A 26,231-nucleotide genomic window follows, 5' to 3' on the forward strand; every position below is an offset into this window, starting at 1 on the left:
AAGCTCAGACGTTTGCACTGGGCCAGGGGTCTTTTAAAATGGAGTGTGGCAAAATGGAAGACTGTTCTGTGGTCAGATGAGTCACGATTTGAAGTTCTTTATGGAACACTGGGACGCCATGTCATCCGGACCAGAGAGGACAAGGATAACCCAAGTTGTTATCAACGCTCCATTCAGAAGCCTGCATCACTGATGGTATGGGGTTATGAGTGCTTGAGGCATGGGCAGCTTGCATGTCTGGAAAGGCACCATTAATGCAGAGAACTATGTTCAGGTTCTAGAACAACATATGCTCCCATCTAGACGTCATCTCTTTCAGGAAAGACCCTGCATTTTTCAACAAGATAATGCCAGACCACATTCTGCAGCAATCACAGCATCATGGCTACGTAGGAGAAGGATCCGGGTACTGAAATGGCCAGCCTGCAGTCCAGATCTTTCACCTATAGAGAACATTTGGCGCATCATAAAGAGGAAGGTGCGACAAAGGCCCAAGACGATTGAACAGTTAGAGGCCTGTATTAGACATGAATGGGAAAGCATTCCTATTTCTAAACTTGAGAAACTGGTCTTCTCTGTCCCCAGACGTCTGTTGAGTGTTGAAAGAAAAAGGGGGGATGCCACACAGTGGTAAAAAATGGCCTTGTCCCAATTTTTTTGGGATTTGTTGATGCCATGAAATTTTGAAACAACATATTTTTCCCTTAAAATGATAAATTCTCTCAGTTTAAACATTTGATCTATGATTTGTGTTCTATTTTTGAATAAAATATTAGCTGTTGGCACGTAAAAATGCAAGTTAAATCAGAATTATGCAAAGGAAAATATGCCAACACAATCCAGAATTGTGCCAAAGTTTATTTAAAATGGACTGAGGTAAAATGGAAAATCAAATTTTCAGAGCCACAGACTTTCTGATTCAAGGGGAGAGGGACCTTGCAGCTTATTATCAGCACACAGTTCATAGGCATTAGTAACCTATGATGTGGGCAGCTTACACATCTAGAAAGGCATTATCAGTGCTGAAGAGTATGTAGAGGTTTTAGGACAAAGTTATGCTTCCATCCAGACGTCTTTTTCAGGGAAGGCTGTGCAAATTTCGGCATAAGACAATGCTAAACCACATACTGCATCCATCCCACCAGCATGGCTTTGAAGAAGCAGAGTCTGGGTGCTGATCTCTTGCAGTCCAGTCCTTTCACCAACAGAAAACATTTGCCTCATTGTGACATGAAAAATTAAGCAGCTAGAAAATTGAAAAATCGTGAGGATATTGCTCTATTTTTGCCATTTAATATTTCTTAAGGTTGACTATCTCCAAATTTAGGAGTTGGCTAACTGGATTAGTGAATGCGGTACTAAATTAAACAACTCAAGTTACAAATGAGTTTATGTGGTAAATCAAACAGTGTACAGACCACAGAAGTTCAACCACAATTTCAGCCATGTATAGTTGCCCCCGACTCCCCACCCCCCTCCAAGAAACATTTCCAACTTTAAAGATGTAGAGCAAACCAAACCAAAGAACAGTGTTTCCCCACAATCAGAGACATCCCCTTTAGGGGCTTCAATAACTATATTATAGTATAAAATATGTATGAATGTGATGCTTAGGTCATTCCTTAACGGTGTCAGTTTAAAGTTTTATAAGAAAGACATATATAATATTTGGGGGTCATTTGGTTATTTGGTCAATTTCCAATCACAAACATATACAATTCATGGATTTTACCAGTGTGCAAGCACTGATGAATATTTGAAAAATGCCTAAACTTTTTAAAAAATATGGCTAGAGTACATAACAGTGTCTGAGATATGGAGTTCACACAGGATTCGATTTAGCTGTGGCCTGACAGTGAAACTGCTTTTCCATTAGTAGCTCTGAGTATTTCAAACCAAGACCCAAGTGGACTTCATCAGACCCAGGTCTATCTTACTAGTAGAGCTCCATTTACTCTAAACCTGGGCTTCCACTGGAACCCTGCTTTGTCCAGTTAAAGCTGCAGTAGCTTTTAAATGATTGCTTTGCTCTTGGATAAAGGGGCCCCAGCTCCAGATGATTTTTATATCCATTTGTTGACTCACATGGATGGCTTAAGTGCCCTTGGAGTCCGTTTGCACTCCTAATGAGGTCCACAGAACACTATTAAGATAATGAGGGAGTCAGACTTTATGTGGGTCCGACAGGCCCCTATTCAGTGCAGAACAATGGGAGGCGACAGGCCAAGGGTGCAACAGTTTCTGCAGATCGATGTCCATTTTGGATAATAAGGGGTCTTTCTAGCCCATTATTACACTGATAAAAGTCAAAGCAGCCTAATGATGCATTAGGTTTTATAATATCATCTTTGGGAAAACACTTCAGACAAACCAGACTGCTTGCACTGCTAATGACTGAACACACACACACACACACACAAAAACAAGGCCAGATATTAATTGTACCATGATGTAGCTGAAAAGAAGAAACCTATTTATAGACGACTCGTCCCCCTCTTCCGTTCCACAGCCAGACCTGACGAGGAGCTTCGACCTTGTTGTTCATTAATGCATGAAGCAGTGCTCCCTGTGGTCCTCGCAACCACAGTGCACCCTAAGAGTGGCTTCACTTTAGAGAGACTTGCAGGGGCTCTCTGGATAATGATGTTTCCCTAAGAGTTCTGTTCCCCTCTTTAATATGCCCAGGTAATAATGTATGGTGGACAATGATGGCCAGGGAACAAGTTGTATATGGTTGAATTTGATGATAAAAATTTTCATTTGTTATCAAATTCGTCTGGTAGTTAGTATGTGCAGCACATGTACAATTGGATCAGACACAATGGAATACTGCTGGAGTTTTTAAACACCTCACTGAGAACAGTCCACCAACTAAAAATATCAAGTCAACAGTGTGCAGTGACTACTGATAAAGGACTAGAGAATGACCAACACAAACTCTGAAGCAACAGATTAGGTAATGTTTCTGACTTTACATTTAAAAGGTGTCTAAAGTCCAGTCCACATTAGGGCTGTGCCATATCATATTGTGTGCAATAATATTGAAAATATTTTTAAACGATAAAAAAAATATTCTGATTATCATGATAATCTGACTTGTTTACGCAATGATGTCATGCAGTTCCAGATAATATGGCGTACATTCATTACGTGAGTCATTTAGGCACAGCGAAAGGTATGGTGGAAATTTGCTCTGCATTCAATAATTTCCTCCAAGAGAGGAGAGGAGTGTGAAGGTGGTTTGGATATTAATTATCAATAATCTAAATATTTTTTATACAATGTCAGAATGGTTGTTTACAAAATAAGCAAACGTTTACACATTTAGTTGTTGTTTCTTCTGAATGTTTGAAAGTGTTGATTGTACTAAAATAAAATGTAATTCGAGAGGAGCCAGTTGAGGTGGTTCGGGCATCTGGTTCGGATGCCTCCTGGACGCCTTCCTGGAGAGGTGTTCCGGGCATGTCCAACGGGGAGGAGGCCCCGGGGCAGACCAAGAACACGCTGGAGAGACTATATGTCTCGACTGGCCTGGGAACGCCTCGGTATACCCCCGGAGGAGCTGGCGTCGGTGGCTAGGGAGAGGGAGGTCTGGGTTTCTTTGCTCCGACTGCTTCCCCCGCGACCCGGACCCGGATAAGCGGTGGATAATGGATGGATGGATGGATAAAATGTAATTAAAAGAAATCAATAAGAAAGCAAATCTATTAATAATTTAATATATATCAAATTAATATAAAATTTATTTTGTTGCAATCGTGTGTTCTTAAAATTCATTAAAAAAAATTCAGCGTTTTTTCATATCGCCAATAATATCATTATCGCAAAAAACCCTAAAGTATCATGATATTATTTTAGAGCCATATTGCGCAACCCTAGTCCATACATATATCTAGATATTTTTGAAAACAGAGATCTCTTCCCTCCATTTTTGAAAATGTCCATGTCCATATGAATATGAAAACAGTAGCATTATCATGCCAGTCCAGTAGAGAAACACACAGGTTTAATCCCAAATCACTCCATAATTCCTATGTACAACACAAGCTATTCACTTACTGAATTTAGAGCATTATACATAATAGAGCATTATATATTTCTTAGCTTTATTAATAGCATTTATTTTAATTCATATGTGGGAATCTGAAATCTTGTGAAATCTGCATGTATATATTGTAGTTTTATATATAACACTATATAGGGAATGAGGAGCCATTTGCCAGAAACCGGCACACTGCGACACAACAATATTTTAAGGAAACTCTGTTTTGCCTGTAAATATGATACCACTGACAATGGATTTAACACCATCCATTATCAGTGTATTTAAAGGCTGTTTTCCTGTGGACCAGAGGCCAAAACCCAGACAAAACATTAGTTTTTAAAATCGTCCAGACATGTATGGACAGTAAATGGGCACAAAGTTTAAAAACTACAGTACCCATTACTGGAGATCCTTATTTATATAGGACACAACAATCAAAGCACTAAAAACATATAATTCATATTATTGTGTCAAATTTTCACTTGTTTCAATGTCATGAGCCACAAAAATATGTACAGCACTCAAAGTGGTCACGCAGTGGTTCTGCACAGCTTTGATTGGTAACAGTTTTTATACGCAAAACTGTGAATTATTACCTCTATTACCATGCAAAATGTAACAGAATTAATTGCCAAGGTTAAGGCCCTATAAACAAATTTAGGAAACTTGATGCACTAAACCTGTTTTGCATCACAGTGCCTTCGCTGCCAGGTTTGTTTGTTTGGGGGTTTTTGGAGAGATATTTGGTGGGATTTCACAAAAGTGAACATGTGTAGGCAGATTTTGACAAGCGAAAAGAAGCACAATCAACACCAGAGAAACACATTTACACTCAGCCATCTGCTCAGAGTGTGGCATCAGACTGCGGAGAGATCACTAGAGCTTTCACTAGACCTTCACTTTCTTTCCTCTTTATCTCCAACTCCAGTATGATTTATTTTTATTATCTGCTATCCTGAAAATCAAGAGGAAATGACCTGGATGTTTGTCAAGTGATCCCTTATCAGAAGTGCTCTGATAACTGGGCAGAGTGTAGTGAATTGAAAACGAGAATGGGCAAGAGTGGGCATATGCTGGATCCCATATTTGGTCCCAATGTTTAATTTCTAGTCATCTTTTCATTGATAGTGTGACAAAATTCACAGGATCATATGTAAGTCTGGAGAAAGCAGAATTAACCCTAAAATAACAAGGTCTAGGACTAGAAAAATAACAGCCATTTGGAGCATGTTTAAATGACTGAATATTTTATGATCATGTAACTTCAACTATGGCCAATAGCATTTAGCCATTTTTATTACAGTCAAATCAGCTTGTGAAATCTGCACAAAAAGTGCTCTGAAGCTGAATATCATCATGCTCAATGCTAAGTGCCAACTTGTGGGATATAAAGCCCTACAAATGGCTGAACTGTGTCCTCTGTGCTGGCGCCCCATCCAACATTTTCGGGATGAGTAAAAGCGGAGTGTGTGTAATCTGGAACAAACTATCCAGCATCATTGCTTGACTTCACTAATTTTCTAATGGCTGACAGCCAACAAATCCTCACTGAAATTACATCTGTCAGCTAGGGCCACACTATTGCACTAAAGAGTACAAAGATTCTTGCATAGCTAAAATGGACTCCTGTTTATTAGATTTAATTTCAAAATAAGAGTTCGATGAGTAGAAGCCCTGCAGTGTATTTCCAGTGCTATTATTTAATGTAAAGTAATAACATTTGCTGTACTTGGTATCAATATGTCCACTGATTAGCCACATTCATGATGTTTGTATATAAGGATATTTATAAAATGAGTCCTATGTACATTCGTTCTTCTGCTACTGAGGCTTGATATATTGCACTGTGCCACACTCGGCAGCAACTCTTCACTTCTGACACCTTAACCTCAAGCTGTGTCTTAGATTAAGCATTAGATTAGACAACTAATCAAATTAGATGGCTCAAGTGTGACTTGTAGGATAAAGATAATCTGTCTACATGTTATCAGCCCAAATGTGTCTACATCCTTCACTTTAGCTGTAGCAGCTTTCAATGAAAGAAAAAAAACTTAATGCCTAATAAAACCAGATTTGCTTGACAGATTCAATTTAATGTGGTAGGTAAACATGGAGATGCAATGCTCCAGACTGCACCAGCTGCAGAAAAGAGGCTATCTAGAGCATTGCAGGTCTACAGTAGCTGTCTATTGATGTGCAGAGTCAATTTGACACTCATGAAAGCAAGTGTGGCGCTTCACAAACGCCACGCCAGAAAGGAGCAAGAGCAGCTTTGAAGACAACCACCAGGCCATGAAGAACCTGAGCACTAAGCACAAGACACTCCCACACTGTACAAGACAGATAAGCACCAGGAATCTGAAAATGGGAGTGAAAAAGCCTGCTATCAGTACAGTGCAAGAAATATCATCCTTAAACTCAGTGTGCTTTAATGTAACAATGGTTGTTCTGTGTCTGTTTAGACAATACGCCGTAAATGTACAATATATTAAGTCACTTGATCATGGAGTGTTCAAACAATATAGAGGGTAGCTGCTTTTTTTCAGATAATGTATTAATTAAACTAATATTTCATAATTTATTTCATATATCATGTTTTCAAGTTAAAGCTTACAAGTTTGACAAGTTATTCATGAGATATTACTGAGATGAAAACTAGCTCTGTTTTCATCTCAACAATCGATCACCAAAACTATCACCAAAGTAGACCACCAAAACTATCACGAAACCATCAGGTAGACAGCACTAGCTTTTAAAAGACAGGTGATTTGTCTATCCTTTACCTGTGCTATGGTTCTTAAAGGATGTGAAAAAAAAAAAAAAAATATATATATATATATATATATATATATATACAAAAAAGCTGTTCTGACCTGTTCTCTGATTGTTTGAGTTTGTCTTAGTGTATCGAACCTTTCTTGAGCCTTTGATTCAATCACAGCCATGACTGTATTTGCCAGTATTATATTCTCAGTAATGTTTATCCTCTCATGTTCTATTGGTTAAACGTTCTGCAAACCCACTTCATTTAAACTTGTCACTCTGCCAACTCTTGACTTTCCCTTGCATTGTTGTGACAAGCTCTTTCTGGCTGCTGAGAGGATCATAAAGTAAAAAAGTCTGTACAATGCTTACCATAACTTCACAGTCATCCCTGTCATATAAAGTAAAAATTCAGCATTAGACTACAGCAAAAATGTTAAATATATAGAAATTTCTGAGTATAGGGCAGGGATGGCCAAATTTTTTGGCTTGCAGTCTACTTTTTTCAGGGGATAGGTCATCGTTATCTACCTTCAAAAGAATCATTTGTATCAGGATTTCAGGGTAAACATACTAAACTGGGAGAACTCAAACTCAAAATTCCCCCAGGGGTCGCGTGTTCTGGACCGTCCAATCAGGGCTCACCATCCAATCAGAGAACTATTCACCAGATTACTAATCATTGTGACTTGTGTCTTTGCGGATTGCTCAGTGCACACAGAGCAGTATTTTTATTGTTGTTCTTCCTCTTGCATACAGACCAGGTTTTTCTTGCTGTGTCACTGCCTTTAGGATCTGCACATTCTATTGATTTGCCAGTGTTTTTCTTGTGTTTCCACCTTAGACTGTTTGCTGCTTGTTCCCTGAATGTTAAAGCATCATTTTGGTTGGTCGTAATCTTCAGTCATCTGGGTATTTATGCTGATGCTTCCCCATTGGCATGACCATAGGAGCTGCCTGAGGTCAAACCTTATTCAAAAATTTCTGCCCTGTCTGTATATAACTGCTCATACTTGAATGCAGCGTTGTGTACAAAGGGTGCAATAGTTTGGAGAATTACAGTTAAACATTTCTAAACTGTCAGTAAAAATAAGCACAGAAGATCACAACACACAGATCATAAATCAAATAATTATTGAAAATATTACTTTTACTGCTGATAACCTTAATGCTGAGTTTAAGGTCACAACAAGTAGTGGCAAAAGGTGTATAAGGCACCACAGCACTGGGATACGTAGAAGTGGAGCTGTTGAACAATGGAGCTCCATCCAGTTCAGCTGAGAGGGGTTGGAGCAGTGTTTGTTATCCACAGGTAATTATCCAACATCAGCTAATGATATCCTTAATTTTCTCATGGCTAATTTCCATTAAAGCCTCACTGTAATGTTCCTACATCACAGTGTACAATACAATAGTGTAAATAGTGTTCCTTCAATATTGTAAAGCCTGCCAAAGTTGTTACTAAAACAATGTGGGGTGGTCTAAATATTCATATCCTTCATTTCAGAATTATATTGGATGAGCAACTGTGTATTGTAAAAATATCACCAGGTATGGTGATGATAAATTTTGTCCAGATTGCCTTTCCTGACCAGACTGTATCTAACTATCATTGTTGTAGAGCAAGTGAGAGGGTTTCCGAGCTCTAAGGGTTCTTCGCTCTGCATATCATTTGTATATATGCATGTAATTTGTATAATTACACGACTGTCACACCTGCAGTCATCCAGAAAACGACCTTGATTATTATTCCACTGGGTGAATCATCCTATGAGCATCACAGGAAGAAAATGAGCCTGTAGCTTCTGGCCTTTGAACAAAAGCCTGGATTGAAGACTGAACTCTTCCATTCTCTGGCAGTGGTCCATTGTGCAAAGTCTTTCCATCGTTTTTGATCTCATCAGGTCATTGGTAGTACCGCAAAAAAAAAAAAAAAAAAAAAAAAAAAGAATCTCTTAAAAAAAAAAAAGGCTGTGCAGACAATAGAAGGGAAGGCTAAGCACAGAGCTTTAATGGGATTCTGCGCTCTATTCACCCGAACCATCACCCCTTCTCTCTCACTGAAAGAAAGGAGCCCCACAAATCAAAGTAGGCTATTCTACCAGCCTCATTTGTGTTTGACTGATTAGGGCTAAGGAACCACAATTGATCCCACACTATCAAATGTCATTAATTTTACGGCCGAATAAAACACAGGGAAAGTGGCAAAATTTGGAGTGAATTAGCTCTCAGTTCAATCCCAGTCTTAACACACTGTTGGATTTCTAGTGACTTCTTTCTAATGAATATTAATGAATTGTGAGATTGACAAACGAAATACACATTCTGTCCAAATCGTTGTAGACACCACTTAACAATTTTGTGAATTCTGCATAGCGTAGATCATTGGCATCCAATATACTAGTTTTAGGCATTGTTTTATGTAAGGAATAACTGTAATTCAAAATGTAAACATTCCCCTGCTCATTTGTCATTTTGTGATAAATTCTGTGTAATATTAAACATTACAACTGTCATTTTATTAATCAAAAAAAAAATCAGTTTTAAAATGGCAACAGAGAAGAATTTCTCATCAAGAAAAATGTACTGCAAAAGCATGTGCATTGATTTGTTCTGTTCCTGGGGATAATATTGTATCCAAAAGTACTTTTGCGTTTTTGTTGAGATGAGTTATATATGATGATTTGATGTTAAAATGTGTGAACGCAACATAGTAATACATAAAGAAACACTATATTATAACTTTTTTTTTTTTTTTCTGGGCAGCATGATGGCGCAGCAGGGACCTGGAGGTTGTGGGTTCAAGTCCCGCTCCAGGTGATTATCCATGAGGAGTTTGGTGTGTTCTCCCTGTGTCCGCGTGGGTTTCCTCCAGGTGCTCTGGTTTCCTCCCACAGTCCAAAAACACACATTGGTAGATAGATTGGTGAATCAAAAGTGTCCAAAAATGTGAGTGTGTGAGTGAATGTGTGGGTGTATGTCACCCTGCAAAGGTCTGGTGCCCTCTCCAGGGTGTGTCCCTGCCTTGTGCCCAGTGATTCCGGGTAGGCTGCGACAGGATAAACTGGATAAAGCGGTTTCAGACAATGAATGATGAATATGTTAATGTTTTGTTTTGTTTTGTTTTTTTTTGTTTGTTTGTTTGTTTTTTTGCTCCTGGGGCTCCCTCTAGTGTAATTCCTTCTTAAAGGAGGAGGGAGATGGCTGGTTGCATACTGTCCTCCAAAGTTACATAATGCAGTTTCTAGAGTACTGAGCCCTGAGTAGCAATGACAGAGGTTCTATTCTCCCTATTACAGGTCAGTGAAGCGTTACAATGGCTTTGAAGCTGTAATTTTAAGAAAAAATATTATGTAGGGTTCCTTTAATTTCAGTTTATTTTAAAAATAAAAATACATTTGTCTTTTTAATACTATGCAATAGTTCCCATAAAATGAAAAATAGCAGGAGAATGTTTAAGTTTTGAATGACAATTATGTTACAAAAATGCTTTAAAATTTATTTGTACACCACTATGTTTTCATAGACTGAAATTGGATATTTAAGGTCACCCTGCCCAATGCCAAGCTTCCCCTCACATGGGGCTGTGATTTGGTGGATCAGCATTCTCTGGAGTATTGGACCCCCATATAGTACCATTGGAATGAGTCCAGAGCTAATCACCAGCATCAGTAGCGGTTATTCATATGGTGTATTAGGAACATATGAGCATGGGTCAATCTAAAAGGAAGGTCACATGATATTGAAGACAGTGCATAAATGTTGAAAACCTGTTGAAAAATACAGAACAGTGTTGGATATTCCTACTGAGAACACTCTGGTTCATTTTCTTTTGGATTTAGTTTTGGCGGGAAGACTGGATCACCATAGTTACCGTGTTCAAGTTGAATTCGACTTTACAGCCGTAATCCTAAACAGAGATTCAAAGCCTGACTTGCGCCAAAAAAAACTGAAGCTTAAAAAAGCAAAAGCCTACAACCATCTGGTTGTTTACATTACCATGGTAGACCACTGCCAATCACTGTGTGTTCTGAATAGACCAGAAAGTGTATTTCAAGCTTTTCTATCCATCTGTATAATGCTTTAGGTATCATTTAGGAATGAGTCACAGATCATTGAACAATTCCAACTGACAGCTGACATTCCCTTTCTGATACTTAAATATTCTGCAACACTTCAAATGATATCATGGCAATATCTTAGAATTATTTAATTCATTTATTCATGTTCTGTAACCACTTTTGTGACCAAGATCATTGTGGAGAATTTCATGCATCTAATCCACTTGTTTTTCCATGAGTTTTTGGAATGTTGAGCTGTGAATCATTTAAAGGTGTAGGCACTGAAACTGGCAGTTCTGAACTGTCACAGATGTTTCATTAAGACCCCAGAGCTGTGTCCTCTTTAAACAAGTAATATGTCCTCTTTAAACAAGTAATACGTCCTCTTTAAACAAGTAATAATGCTGTACACCATATAACACAATAGACAATACATTCATTCGTTCATTGTCTGTAACCGCTTATCCAGTTCAGGGTCACAGTGGGTCCGGAGCCTATCCGGAATCACTGGGCACAAGGTAGGAACACACCCTGAAGGGGGCACCAGTCCTTCACAGGGTGACACACACACACAAATCCACTCACACCTATGGACATTTTTGAAACGCCTCAAACACCTACAACATGTGATTTTGTACTGTGGGAGGAAAGTGGTGCACCCAGAGGAACCCCACACAGACACGGAGAAAACACACCAAACTCCTCACTGACAGTCACCCTGAGCAGGATTTGAACCCACAAATCCCTGGAGCTGTGTGACTGCGACACTGTGCCGCCCTATAGACCATACAATAATGTCTATATACCATAGTACTGTCTTTAGACCAGCTCACAAAATGTCTGAAAAAATTCTCAGCATTTTTTGAAAAAGCTTAGGTGCTTAAGATGCTATTTGCAGTGCATAAAGCACTTAAACGCTGAGATACACATGTTGGGGAATATATTTTGAAAGGCCTATATGGAAGAACGTATTCAGATTGGTTGGCCTATGTACGGGAATATGTTGTAAATGCTATCATTAAAAGGCTGAGTTCATATTTGACATGATGGCATCTGAAAGTATAAGTGCACTGAAAAATGCTCATAATGAGTGATGGGCAGCTAATGGATTCTGGGATCAAACGATAGCGCCACATTCATGGAGGAACGAGGGACAATAACAGATACTTAGAATGCTGAGAACCGAAGGAGGAATAAAGGAGGTGAGAATTCTCAGCCATTACTTGACTCATTCACACAGCAGGTAACAGAGAGAGAGAGAGAGAGAGAGAGAGAGAGAGAGAGAGAGAGAGAGAGAGAGAGAGAGAGATAGCAGTGCAGGTAACAGGGTAAAGGGGAGGAAAGAGAGTGAGAGAGAACAAGGGATGTAAACAGTGAGAGAAAGAAAACGAGAGTGGAAAAAGAAAGTGGAAGAAAGAGGGGGGGGAGTAGATGTAGGGAAGCAGAGAGGAAGAGTGTGAAGATAGTATGTGATAGAGAAAAGGGGGAGGGGGAGGAAAAAAGTGGGAGATGTAGGGGAAGCAGAGAGGATGAGTGTGAAGAGAGTAGGTGATAGAGAGAGAGAGAGAGAGAGAGAGAGAAAGAGAGAGAGAGTGAGAGATAAAAAGAGAGAGAGTGAGAGAAAGAGAGAGAGAGAGAGAGAGAGAGAGAGAGAGAGAGAGAAAGCAAGAGAAAGAGAGAGAGAGAGAGAGAGAAAGCAAGAGAAAGAGAATGGGAGAGACAAAGCGAGCAGGCAAAAGCAAAAGAAAAAAGAAACGAGTGTGGGGGCATATCTGTAGAGTTGATTAGTGAGCCTTTTAAAAGAGAGAGGGTCAATCATTGTGAGACTCCCCTGTGAGAGGTGTGTGGTCGGTCATGGCTGAACATAAAAGGCTTTAGTTACTTTCCAGGTAAAGTCTGAATGACCCATACATATAAATGTGAATATGAATCTGAATATGAATCTGAATATGCCTCCCAAGCTCCATCTACTGCCATATTATACAACACAATGTGTATTATATCTTTAAAAGTGCCATATCCCTCATTTCTCTGTAAACTCTGTTATGTGCCCTGAGGGTAACTTATGACGGCTCTGTGGATTTAAAGACCAGAAAGAAGCTGTTATTTATTTTTCATGATTATAACACTTCTCTTTATTCTTTAGAATCAAACAGGCTGCTTTTCTTACTGACTGAAACTTATAAATATGTGGCTCCTGTATATTGTGCTATTCAGAAAGCAGTCCAGGTTGAAACACTCCTTATAACCTCAGTGTGACTGGGCGGAGCTAAACTACTTCAGGCTGAAGGAAAAATACATGTAAATATCTCTGTATTTGTGACATCACAGTAACTCTAAATTAAAAACAGGCTGGGGTTACAGTAGTTATGTGTATGCACTGTTTGTACAAAGGATTAAATGATTTAGAATATTTAGTGTTTATACAGTACATCAAACTATTTTAGCTTTCCAAGTTGTGAGCTCTTTCATTCATCAAGTTGAATTAACATACACCAATTTAATGATTTAATATCCACATTTTCCTGCATTCCATAGTCAAGATGTAAACAAGGTCATTTCCAGTGGTCTGACTTGACAAGTTTAACTGCACTGCACTTAATCTGTGGACGTACACATTTTTTGTGTATATTAAAATCAATAATAACTAATTCCATATATGGACTGAGTGAACTGGACATTAGATTTCAGAGTATTTCTGTGAGTGTTTGATTGCATTCAGCCACAAGCACATTCAGGGTCACGGCGGGGCCGGAGACTGCCTGGAAACATTGGCTGCAAAGCAGGTACATACCCTGGAGAGGGCACCAGTCTTTGTAGGGCCACACACACACACACACACACACACACACATTCACTCACATCTATAGACATTTTTGAGTCGCCAATCCACCTACCTGTTGGAGGAAACCAGAGCACCCGGAGGAAACCCACGCAGACACAGGGAGAACACACCAAACTCCTCACAAACAGTCACGCGGAGGAAACCCACGCAGACACAGGGAGAACACACCACACTCCTCACAGACAGTCACCCGGAGGAAACCCATGCAGACACAGGGAGAACACACCACACTCCTCACAGACAGTCACCTGGAGGAAACCCACGCAGATACAAGGAGAACACACCAAACTCCTCACAGACAGTCACCCAGAGTGGGACTTGAACCCACAACCTCCAGGTCTCTGGAGCTGTCTGACTGCGACACTACCTGCTACTGTGCCACCCACTACGTGCATGACAACTAACTTTAATTTCTTTACATGTACCATTCCCTCACTATGATCAAAGTAGTTTCATTGGTGATTTTAGATATTAATTAAAATGGCTATATTTCCATTATTCCATCTTATTACTGTCACAATTGAAATCATAGTTAGTGAAGTTGTTTGAATGTGTTCATGCCTTAATTACTGAATTACGCACAGGTAAAACTTCCATCCTTCCATCTAATCAGCTCTGCAATGGCCTCCACAGCAGGCCTCCTGAATGGCACTGAGGCATTTGATAAAGTGTGAATGTGATTCAGCTCTCTATATCACACATTCATACGGCTTCATGAATTAAATCAAAACCACTAGTCGCATGAATCAGGCTTTGCATTCGAAGCACATGAAAGACATACAAAGAAAATTAATAATCATATTAGAACAGCTGTTACGAACCACTCACGCTCCAGCTCACCTGAGTATTTATTAGTTACACCTGCACCTCATCAGCCACACCCCTTTTGCAGCCTTTAAGTTTTCCCTCTCCCCTCTCTTCCTTGCAAAGTATTGCCCTTTCATGGGATTCACTAAACGTTCAGTTTGTCCTCTCTGCCTTCAGGTGTTTCGACCTCTGTTTTTCCCCCAGGACCCGTCTATCGCCTAGCCACTCGGATAACCTCTGGACTCTGCCTCCCTGGTGTGACCCACGCTTTCCCTGACTACGCTTCCTGGAATAAACCCATCTGGACCGTTCACATCTCTGCTATTTGCTTATTCCTAGCCGTAAATAAAACTCTTGCAATTGGATCTTTGAGTTTCTCTGTGTTTTTTTTTGGACGTTACAACAGCTAACAAAACAAACTCGTTTAATCAACTCTCACCAAACCTCAAAGCTCCAAACAAAGAAAATGGAAAGAACATTTTCCAGTGGTCATGTAGCTTTAAAGATGCAGTAAAGTCATTTTTACCAGCAGAAAGTAGGCAGGTTTAGTGAATATAAATATTTTTCACGTGAAACATGAAAAATCTCACACAAATCTCACAAAACATGAAAAATCGTTGTTGTTTTTTTCTGTAGTTCCTGAAATATTCACAGGACGGTCATGTTTTATAAATGGCTGGTACAGAATCTCGGAACCCTCCAGGTCACTATAAAGTATAAAGTGTCAGTATAAAGGCCATTTCGTAAAGTAAAGTTTGTGGGTACTCACTGATGTATACAGATGGCCTTCTCCATTCATGGCGATGTATAACCCTGTCTTCACGGACTGAATAGCAACAACTCGGAGGCCCACAGGGATGAGATTGAACAATGCTGCAGGAGAACAACACAAAGTAAAGTCATTACGTAGATAGTGCTTTTTTCATGGTTAGAGGACACCAGAACATGAAAACAATAATGAGATGTTGACTCTTAACCAAAGTGTAGTTTCGGAAGCTAAAAGCATAAAGCTTAATATTCACTATATGCCCTCATTTCTTTGGAGAGTGACTTCACTATGCGGCTAAATATTTGAGCAGATTTCAACGTTATGCAAATGGGTGTGGCAGCGGCACTGCATCTAGCCAGTTGAGGAAGAGTAGATTGGTACATCATGCAAGTGTCTCAATCAGAATCTGGTCCCAATGTCCTTTATTTACATACTGAAACATCATGGACACGCCCACAGATGGTGAGCAGAGAGATCCAGAACACAAAAATGCATACCATGCCCAGTGCTAAGCACTACCAAGTGGGGTGTAAAGCTCCCCAGTGCTGAGCTTGCGAGCAGTGGCACTACGTTTTTATGAGAAATTAAGCAAATGTAATCTGAAGGAGCCACAAAAGTAAAACTCCCCATTTACACTTTTAATTTCAAATACACAAAATATACAAAAATATAATGTTATTTATAAAAGTGTGGAGCAGTTGGGTGTAAGATGCCTTGCTCATAGACAAATTAAGCCATGGATGTTGAGGGAAGAGACATCCTGATACAGTTATATATGATAAATAAACACATGGAAATACAGATATTCATGAAGTCAGGGCTATTCCAATATTCATAGATCAGATTTTAAGTGAGTGTCTTTATGTGAGTGGAACCAACTGAAACTGGTGAGTGAAATTATAACATCTAGGATTGCATTTCACTAAATAACTAACTTTTATTTATGCAATATTTTGTACTACAAAAGACTTAAAGGGAAAGTCTAGAATTGTGTGGAAGCGCTGTTCTTTTCAGTTTGTTTACATTCGGAATGTATGCGTCTTTTAAAGTGGAATAAAAAAAAATAGACTGTTTGTAGGTGGTTGAATTTGAACTTTTGAGTTTGAGTTTTTACTCACTCTGAGACTCATTTGTAACTCGAGTTGTTTAGTTTTGTAGCACCAGCGGTAATGCAGTTAACTGTCTCCTGAATCTGGAGACATTTCCACCTTATGAAGCAGCAAAAATAACTCTATATTGCCCACCTATGGAGTACTGTAAATGCAATGTGATTTGCCATAATATTGTACCATGACCTTATAAAAAGTATCATAACTGTAAAAGCGCTGCCCAAATTAAGGCCTACTTTTGGGTGTTGGCCTTATATTGCCATGGGAATATACCTGTCAAACAGTGGCATGAAGTAACCTGACATCATAGTAATATTTAACTAAAGCGCCCCCATAAGGTTTTCCACCCACAACTCCATACACATGTTGAGAAAATAATGGGGCCTCACTGGGTTTGACACAGCACCATAATTATTCACTTATTGACTGACCTGCTCTTTTCCCACATGCTGCCATTCCACTGTAGTGTCTAAACGAGTAAATGAAACTGACACACAACTAAGGCAGTCAAAAAATTATTGTTAAATACTGTGCCATCATTTGCTACAGATGCTAAATTGCACATGCTGAAATGTTTGTGTGTAATTTATGTGCTTTAATGTGTTTACAGTTGATGTTACAGCTGTTATATTACTGTAATATGTTGAACGTGACTCTGGTAAGACAAATTAAAGGAGGGAGGGGGGAGAGAGTCTGTAGATCGCTTGCATGTTTCAGTATAAATATCTATATTCCTTATTGCAGTATCAATATATTGTCCCACCCTTACTCAGAACATTATTACTTATTTCTATGCCATTTTCCATTGCTACATGTTTGCATTTATATAATGTTTATATCTCCATAGGTCACTTTGAAGGTGTAATCTTGAACAGTGCTGACTCATTGGCTTTATACCCAGGGGGCAGTTCCAATAGCACCTCTGTGGCGGTAGTTCAGTGGCAGTTGGGGTTGTAGTATGAAGGTAATTGGAGGCAGCAGAGACTCACGGCTGACTTAAAGGATCTTTTGTTGCTGGAGCATGCTCCTTACACCTGTTAGGTAATGTGCATTGTTTGTGTCCCTTGAAGAATGGCAGGCCTGAATGCATGTGAACAGTTTTATTCAAACCTGCAGCGGACTGAACTGGCAGGTAATTGCTCTCGGCTTCAGGCTCACAGGACTGACTGATGGACTGATGTCAGGAAAGCCCAGCCAGCAGCATTGCGAAGATGCTGCAGCAGAATCGGAGCAGCCCTGCTGGGAGTGCTCAGGGTCTGACTGATTGTTAGAATAAACCTTGCGCTGTATTTACACAGTCGGCCTAACCCAATGCACTGATTAGACGCAATTCTAAACAGATAATTAAAAAAAATCTTACCTACAGGATCAAATTAGCAGTGTTTTTCCTGAACGTATTACATATTTAAAATTTCCCAGCTGATACAATCTTTTATTGTAGATGTTTGTATGGTCATATGTGGCTGTTGTGTATTTTTCAAGAGGCTGTGCCTTTTGGCAGGCTGTTATTGTAAATAAGAAGCTGTTCTAAATGTTAAATAAATAGTTAAATTTAAAATAATAATAATAATAACAATAACAATAATAATAATAATAATAATAATAACAATAATAAATAAGTAAATAAATAAATAAAACAAAATAAAAATACCTCTTACAATAAAAATTATTTTATTTATTATTATTCTGCAATAACACATTTATTTAATATTTTATTTGTTATTTATTATCATAAATCCTTCAGCCTCATCATATTGGTAGAATCAGTGATTTATTTTTGTTTTATGTGCAAAAAAATCTTTTTAATTAAATAAAAATTCTCCCACCTACAATATACACCATCAGAAGGGGATTTCTATGTCTTTAATCTGGGATATCTCACCCTAGAACCTATTGTGACACCACAGTATGAGGTATGTGTGTATTCTTCTCATGCATCCATGAAAATCCTCTAATCTGCATTAGGGCTATAAAGCTGGAGTCAAGGGAAGCCATAATTCTGTCCAGTTTCACATTTACACACCTATAATGGGCCCCATTCAGCTTGTCAGGTCATTATCAAGTGTTTTAACTATGCATCTACCCATGCTGGGACAAACTGTGCATGCTCGCGCATATATATATATATATATATATATATATATATATATATATATATATATATATATATATATATATATATATATATATATATGTGTGTGTGTGTGTGTGTGTGTGTGTGTGTGTGTGGTTTATAATATATTTGTGAGGACCGGATATCCTTTCAAAGACAGGTGTTGCTCTTATTTTTTAATTGTGAGGATATTCTGGTGGTCTTCATAAATATTAAAAAAAAACAAAAAAGTATACTTTAATGTGAAAAATGATTTACTTTGGGTTACTGAGGTTAAGGTTAGCGTTAAGTGTAGGTGTAGTGTTAAATGCTACAGAAATCATTATTTCTATTGATTTCTAAGTATAGCAAAACCAAAAGGTTTGTGTATGTGTTTGGGGTGGATTTGAGGTTTGTAGGCTGTGTATACATATGTGTGTGTGTGTGTGTGTGTGTGTGTGTGTGTGTGTGTGTGTGACTCACACAATATGCTCTGTATTTCTTTGGAGCTGCAAACTGAAATCAAATTAATCCACTAGCCTGCAGCAGCAGAAAAGCAGGCTTTGTACATGCTAATAATACTCTACCCCTTCCTGTGCCACTTCCCTACACACACACACACACACACACACTTCCTTAGAGATGATCTTGCTATCATTTCAGCTACACCAACTACAGTTATCGAATAATGCTAGAGGAGTCAATGGAAGCCCTTATGTATTTGTGAAAGTGGATCTTTTTTTCTTTAAAGTAATTGTTTGTTTAGAACCATATCTACAAAAATCTGTACAGTGTACTTGAATGCAGTTCAATACAGTTATTTTAGAAAAGAAACCAGTATGGTGAAGTGGATAGCACCACTGCCCTTCACACAGCAGACTGGGGTTCTATTTCATGCACATTTCCTAAAACTACACGAGCCTACCTCGAAAAGATGATTTAAAAGTGTCTGCTCAGGATAAGATCATCTTTTAACTCCAAATGTAAATGCAATGTATAAAGCAAGTTCTGTAAGCACTTATCCAGTTCAGGGTCGCGGTGGGTCCAGAGCCTACCCGGAATCATTGGGTGCAAGGCGGGAACACACCCTGGAGGGGGTGCCAGTCCTCCACAGACCAACACACACTCACTCACACCTATGGACACTTTTTGAGCCACCAATCCACCTACTAATGTGTGCTTTTGGGAGGAAACCGACGTGGACATGAGGAGAACAAACCAAACACACACGCCAAGTCACCCAAAGTGGGACTTGAACCCAAAACCTCCAGGTCCCTGGAGCTGTGTGACTGCGATACTACCTGCTGCACCACCGTGCCACCCATATAAAGCAAATGTTGTGCCAAATTCTGACTCCCCTTTCTTTGCATCTGAATATGATTTTATAAATAGAAACACCAGAAATTGCCAATGAAAACCAGGATCATAATGTGATATGCATAAAGTGTTTTATTGAAATATTTGAGCAACTATTGATTTTCAGTGTTCGCTAACATTAGCCTCATAGCTGCAGTGCCTAAACAATTTTCAGCATTGGGAAACAGCATTTGATCTTATAACGGCCAAGAATAAAGTATGGTAATTTGGCCCAACAGATATGTGCTACTTCTAACAGAGATATGGCAGTGCTGACATAAGCAAACTGTATGTGAGCCAAAAGCTGTTCCACAGATTAAACATGATCACGTGAGCCACATGGCTGACAGTTGAACTGGTAAAAATACAGCAGTATCACTGATATGGGACTGATAGCAGCTGTAAACTGCCTGATTCTCTTGGCTCTTTTGTGTACAACCTTCATTCTGGGGGGGGTGGGGGGGCACACACTGCATGGTTTATACTGCATTTTGGGTGTATGTGGCCCATATTTTAAAGGTCACGGTGGGTCTACAGCCTACTCAGAATCATTGGGTGCAAGGCAGGAATACACTCTGGACAGGATGCCAGTTCATCACAACACATCATACTCTCACACAGCAGTCACTTACACACTGGCAGCTGTGGACAATTTCCCACTGCCAATCCTCCTACCACCATTTGTTATTGGGTTTTGGGAGAAAAATCACATGGAGGAAACCCATGCAGAAACAGGGAGAACACACCAAACTCTTACCCAGATTTTATAATTTCAATTAAAATTATTGTTAAAATATATTCATATTGAAAGTGCAGTATATCAATATTGGGATCTTAGATGCCTTAACATTCTTTGCATTCTTTCCCTCATATGTTTGTTGCAAAAAAAAAAAAAAAAAAGTAATTTCTGTTATGCCCATTTGTCCCCTCAGATTTACTGTCTACTGAATCAACTGTCTGTGATTCAGAATAGGAGTGAATTCATTCAGCACCCATAATTAGGTGGCTGTGTTTATTATGTCATTCATAAATTCTATTTAATTAATTAATCTTTTTTTTTGTAAGAGGCTGAAATTAACACATTCTTCTGGAAAACAGTGCAAGTGAAGTATATCAAAATTGGAATATAATATTGATCTTTGACATTTTAAAATACTTCGTTAAATATCGTTACAACCCTTGTACGTATGTAGGTGATGTAGTTATATAAAAATCAGAAACAATAAACCAAATCAAATTTATTTGTACCGCGACCCTGAAATGGAGAAGCGGAGAAGAAAATGATGATGATGATGATTAAATTTGTTTTACAACTGATGTTGTCACAAAGCAGCTTCGCTGAATCATTCCGGTAAGACAAAGTTTTGACATGGAATGTAAAAATCTAAAGAATGTAATAAACACAATAAAAAGTGTGAAACACTCACAGGAATTACTGCTGTCATCCTTGGTCCCATCAAGAGATCCATCTGGGTTCATTTGCAAGTAGTATCCCTGCCTGCAATATAACCTGGTCACTATACCCTTGAGCTGGGGATCTGTTGTGTGAGAGAGAGAGAGAGAGAGAGAGAGAGAGAGAGAGAGAGAGAGAGAGAGAGAGAGAGAGAGAGATTGTTAAGCATTGGATTTATAGGAAATACAGACTTTTATATACACTTTAAGTTGTACCTATTACTAACAGAACAACTTAACTATGTGTACAAACTCCATAGAAAGGCATTATGAAATAGAATGATGAAACATTCTGGAATGGCCACTAGATCATCAGGCCAGTGCCAAGCATTGGCAAGAGGGGTATAAAGCAACTGAAGATATGTAATAACATAATGTTGGGAGTAGGACCACAACAAAACAGCCCTATATAAATATATATACTAGGCGAGCACACATCATTTCCGTGTCAGACAAACTCGCTCCTACCTCCATCCCGTCTCCCCAATTTTCCTTGTATTCATCTATCCAATGGGATTTGGCTTTATACTCATGCCAAAGTCACACTGAACTCCTGAGTTCACCTCCCCATTTCAGCCTTACCGGTGTAGTCTGTACTAGCAAATGGGATGTGAAACAGTGGAACTGTGTCCTTTGGCAGGTGAAGCACCATCCCAAAGTAATCATCCATAGTCAGGTCCTATCTTCAATAATGTTCATGTGGCTGAATGCAATCAAATCCTCATAGAAATGTTATTTTATCAAGTGTAAAGCCTTTCCAGTGGGTTTATTTGGAGAAACCCCTATAAAGAAATATGGTAGGGCTGGGCAATTATTAATAAATAATTAATCAAAATTGATATTCAGAACTTCTTATCAACACAATCTTGTCTATATCGATCATAGCGATTATTTCTAATCTGTTATGTCCCCACTGTGTGTTCAGTTACTGTCCCTTTAAAACCACGCTACCAAGCTGTAGTCACATGATTCTGCCCATATCTGCCACATGGAAGCAACCTAAACAGAGACAGACCAAGCAACTTGAGCAGCTAGTACCAAACAAAAACACAGCATCTGTGGTTTGGGCGTGCTTCATTTTGACTATAATTAAGACGACACTGAATAAAAAGACAAAATGTCATCGCTGAGAAAAAATATTTTCAGTCGACCAAAGCGCAATCACACACCAAATAAAAACAGTGCTCAAAAAACAGAGAGGAACAAGCTCCTAGCAACCTTAGAAAAAATATCCCAGCTTTAAAACTGGAGCATATTTACAGCACAAGCCTCGTCACTGAACTATGAGTCAAAAATACAAAAAAAAATAACTGTGGTAAAGTGTACAATCAATCACGATATTGATTTGCAATCATATCGACCAGCACTAGAACATGGGCACTAGTGGGTGTCTGCAAACTTTTGACCCTATAGTATAAATAAGTCGTTTACTGTTTTGAGGTTGAGGACAAAGTCATTGTTGCACACGCAAACCTTGTTAGAAGCTCTGTCTGTGGCACAGTGATCCATTTCAGCTCTGTGTAGTGAGACTCAGTAGCGCCACCTCAAGGCTGTTCCTTACAGACACATTCATCCCCAGTTTAATCAGGAGGAGGATGGCTGATTGAACTTTACTAATATGAAACAGTATAAATCCAACCCAGGTTAATGAAATATGTTTGAGTGAGTGGAAGAGGATAATAGTAGATTATATCAATCTTATCAGTCTGCACCATGCCACATCCAACACAATATCTCTGCTAACATGCTCTGGTCCTCTAAATACTGGACTGTGTGTGATGCAATAGCAGCAGTAATAACCCTGGTATTGAGGTCATGAGTCGGCTGTTATGCGTATCCAGGATATTGTACTGAGAGAGGTCATAGAGTCAACCCATACACAGAACAAAAATGCCAGTTTTCATTATGTCTAGACCGGGTAATTATGGATATCTCTAGAATAACTGACACTTATTGGTACACTCCAATTGGTACACAATTCATGACACACACACAAAAAATCATATAAATTCATAAGACACTCATGCAAATAAGGTGTGGTATATAATTGTTCAAAGGCTAATGCATATGCTTATTCAGGAATATCATTGGACAATTACCCAGCACTCACACTGGCTAACTTCACATTGTGTGATGATGGAGGGAAGTGCCATCCTCCCCACTCAAAGAAAGTGAGGCCAATTATGACCTCTTGGCATCAGATGCTTGAGACATAATGAGACATCACTGACAGTAGTTTTACATAATGATACTCTCATGATATTCTGAATAATATACATACTGAAGATAAATACTAAATGATTCATGTCATTGCACACTGTTAATGAGACTAGAGCAGCTACACTAGAGCCATAGATTGTCATATATCACTGAACACAGATTAATGCTTGGTTTCCACTGTGTGATTTCAGATGACTTCTAAGATTATTACATGTCACGTAGTTGGACAAGAATAAAAAAAAATCTTAGCAGGATTCTATGGCAGATTTTCTAATGAAAGATCACTGATAAAAAATAAAAATAAAAAACAAAACAAGCACTTTCCAAAGAATATAGGATTCCATCACAAAAAGTTCTTGGGTTTAATAAAAAAGGTAAACCGGTCAGTTTGGGGTTAAAATATTAATATTGTGTATAAAAAAAATAAACAAAAAGAAACTAGGTAAGTCTAGATTTGACGGACGTCCATTAGCCATATAGCCAGATTGTCACAGAGGTGTTTCTGGCATTTCAAAAACAGGAAAACCCAAAATACATCCCTTTGTCATTGGAAGGTCTGGAGAAGCTTTGGTGCTTCATATCAATGTCTTTGTTTACGTGTGGTTTTTATTATGTGATTGTGTTGTACCAGAGATAATGAGGGCAGGAATAATAACTACAGAAATTAAAAAAGGAGCACAAAGTTTTGTTCATAATATATAACACAAGCATCCGTATTTTTCTTGCTCATTTGTTTAAATACATACAAGATGATCTACCACCAAAGAACAAAGAACAAGAACATTTTGTTGATTTTAAGAATTACAATTACTCATTTATTCCATGTAACAGGTTAAAGCATGTGACGTTTAAGGTGACTGTGTGCAGCTATATGGAGTATTATAAACACACTACTGCCACAATTCAGCCACAGTTCATGCTGAAGAACCTACTGTTCTTTTGTTCCAGCTGGGAAGGAATTTGTCTGGTTCATGAATCAGTTTATGTTGGTGGAAACTCACAGAATGGTTCCAAATTTAGTTCATGAACTGGAATGTGAAATATGGCTGAACTAACAACGGACGGAATAGTAGCGCTACCTAAAGTTCTCTCTGTGAAATACAGCTGGACTAACAGTTCCTACTCACACATACGCGTTTCAACATTAGGAGTCAGTCAGTAACCAAAAATGCCTCTGCTAGGCCGGCCGATATGCGGTCCAGCAAAAAAAGTTACAATTTGTGTAAAACAGGACAACATAGAAATCCCATAATGCAATGTGAAATTCAAGTAATATTTAATTTTTATTTATGTATTTTTTTTTTTTCTGTATTTTATCTTCTTTTTCTATCTATCTTTTTTTTTATCGATTTATATTTCAAAAATCGATATTAACTCTGTCAGCTTGGGCACATATTTGTGTAAAAATGTAAACATATGTAATCAATTAACCAGCGATTGAATGTCTTTTTAGACACTGAGTATAATGTGCTGTACCTTAACATGTGAAATAGCTAAATTCATATTCTCAGGTCTGGACTTATTCTTACTGACGTTTTCAATTCAAGTCCGTCCTGACACTTTAGGTATGACACAAAAAAGGTCAATGATGCCCTTTCTATTTCTGTGTTACCTGTGATTATTAATGACATTTAAGGTTTACAACCTAATTTATAACCTAATTTATAATAAAGCAGATTTTTAAACCATTTATAAACCTTTGTAGTTTGATACACAGTTATTATTTTGGTAAAATGGATGCTGCTATAGAATTTCCACTAAGTGCACTTATATATTCTGCATCACAATATTATATTGTTTTATGTACTATGTATTGTGACAATAATAATACAACCTTCATCAAGTACTAAGACAGTGAATGTGTAAGAGTTTGAGGGGAAAAGAAAGGAAGAAATATATTGAACCAGACAGACATAGAGAAGACCAGGAAATGGGAAGGTTATATATTCTCTTAGTATGTCTCTTAGTATACATCAGAGTGTGTGTGTGTGTGTGTGTGTGTGTGTGTGTGTGTGTGTGTGTGTGTGTGTGTGTGATGTTGCTGGAGGCAGTGAAAGTCACAGGTTGTTTTGTTTGATGCAGTGAGCCAGAAGGCTCGCATGGTAAAGAAGAGTCTGTCAGGCAGGCAGAGGCACCATGTGGCAATGCACTGACCTTTAGTCCCACACACACACACACACACACACACACAAACACACACACACACACACACACACACACACACACACACACACACACACACACATGCATGCACACAGATTGTAGCATGTGGATATGGTACAGAATGTGTAGGCTCTAAGGCAACACAGGTGGAAATGTCAGCTGTGTATGGACGCCACCCCACTGTGCTTATTGAATAAAATGGCTCTCTCAGTGGGAGACTATGTAAATATCGCCGCACTAAATACCGCAGGACTGACACACAGTAGCTTTTATAGGTCAGCATGCACTTATGGACAATTTGGCTATATTTACACCTTGAATCTTAACCAGTCGTTGGTGCCTTGTGTGGAGTTAAATGCTCAGTTTAAACATACCCCCACCCCATGAACACCAGCGTATGAGATCTAAAGATTTAAGCACCCATACAACACTGACAAGCACAATGTGTACAAGGTCTGAAACCAACGCTAGAGAGGAGGGACAGCTGGGCACACAAAACAACACAAAGGTAAATAGAACAAAACAGAGAAATTATACATTAAAACAAAT

At 38.6% G+C, this 26,231-nt stretch overlaps 1 protein-coding gene across 6 annotated transcripts in view; it reads right to left on the minus strand.

The window, feature by feature from the left end:
* Positions 1-26,231, minus strand: part of fgf14 (fibroblast growth factor 14) — a 240,026-nt gene that overhangs the window by 50,372 nt on the left and 163,423 nt on the right. For 3 of the 6 annotated variants that reach the window (XM_066686460.1, XM_066686459.1, XM_066686456.1), the window contains 2 exons: positions 21,275-21,385; positions 15,291-15,394 (listed from right to left, as the gene is read on the minus strand). In XM_066686460.1, coding sequence (XP_066542557.1) covers positions 15,291-15,394; positions 21,275-21,385 — 215 coding nt within the window. Of the gene's footprint in view, positions 1-15,290; positions 15,395-21,274; positions 21,393-25,106; positions 25,123-26,231 lie in introns of all 6 variants that reach the window. The other 3 variants (XM_066686457.1, XM_066686458.1, XM_066686461.1) reach the window with 3 other exon arrangements.

Source organism: Hoplias malabaricus, chromosome 12 (genome assembly GCF_029633855.1).
Source record: "Hoplias malabaricus isolate fHopMal1 chromosome 12, fHopMal1.hap1, whole genome shotgun sequence".
NCBI classification, from domain to species: domain Eukaryota; kingdom Metazoa; phylum Chordata; class Actinopteri; order Characiformes; family Erythrinidae; genus Hoplias; species Hoplias malabaricus.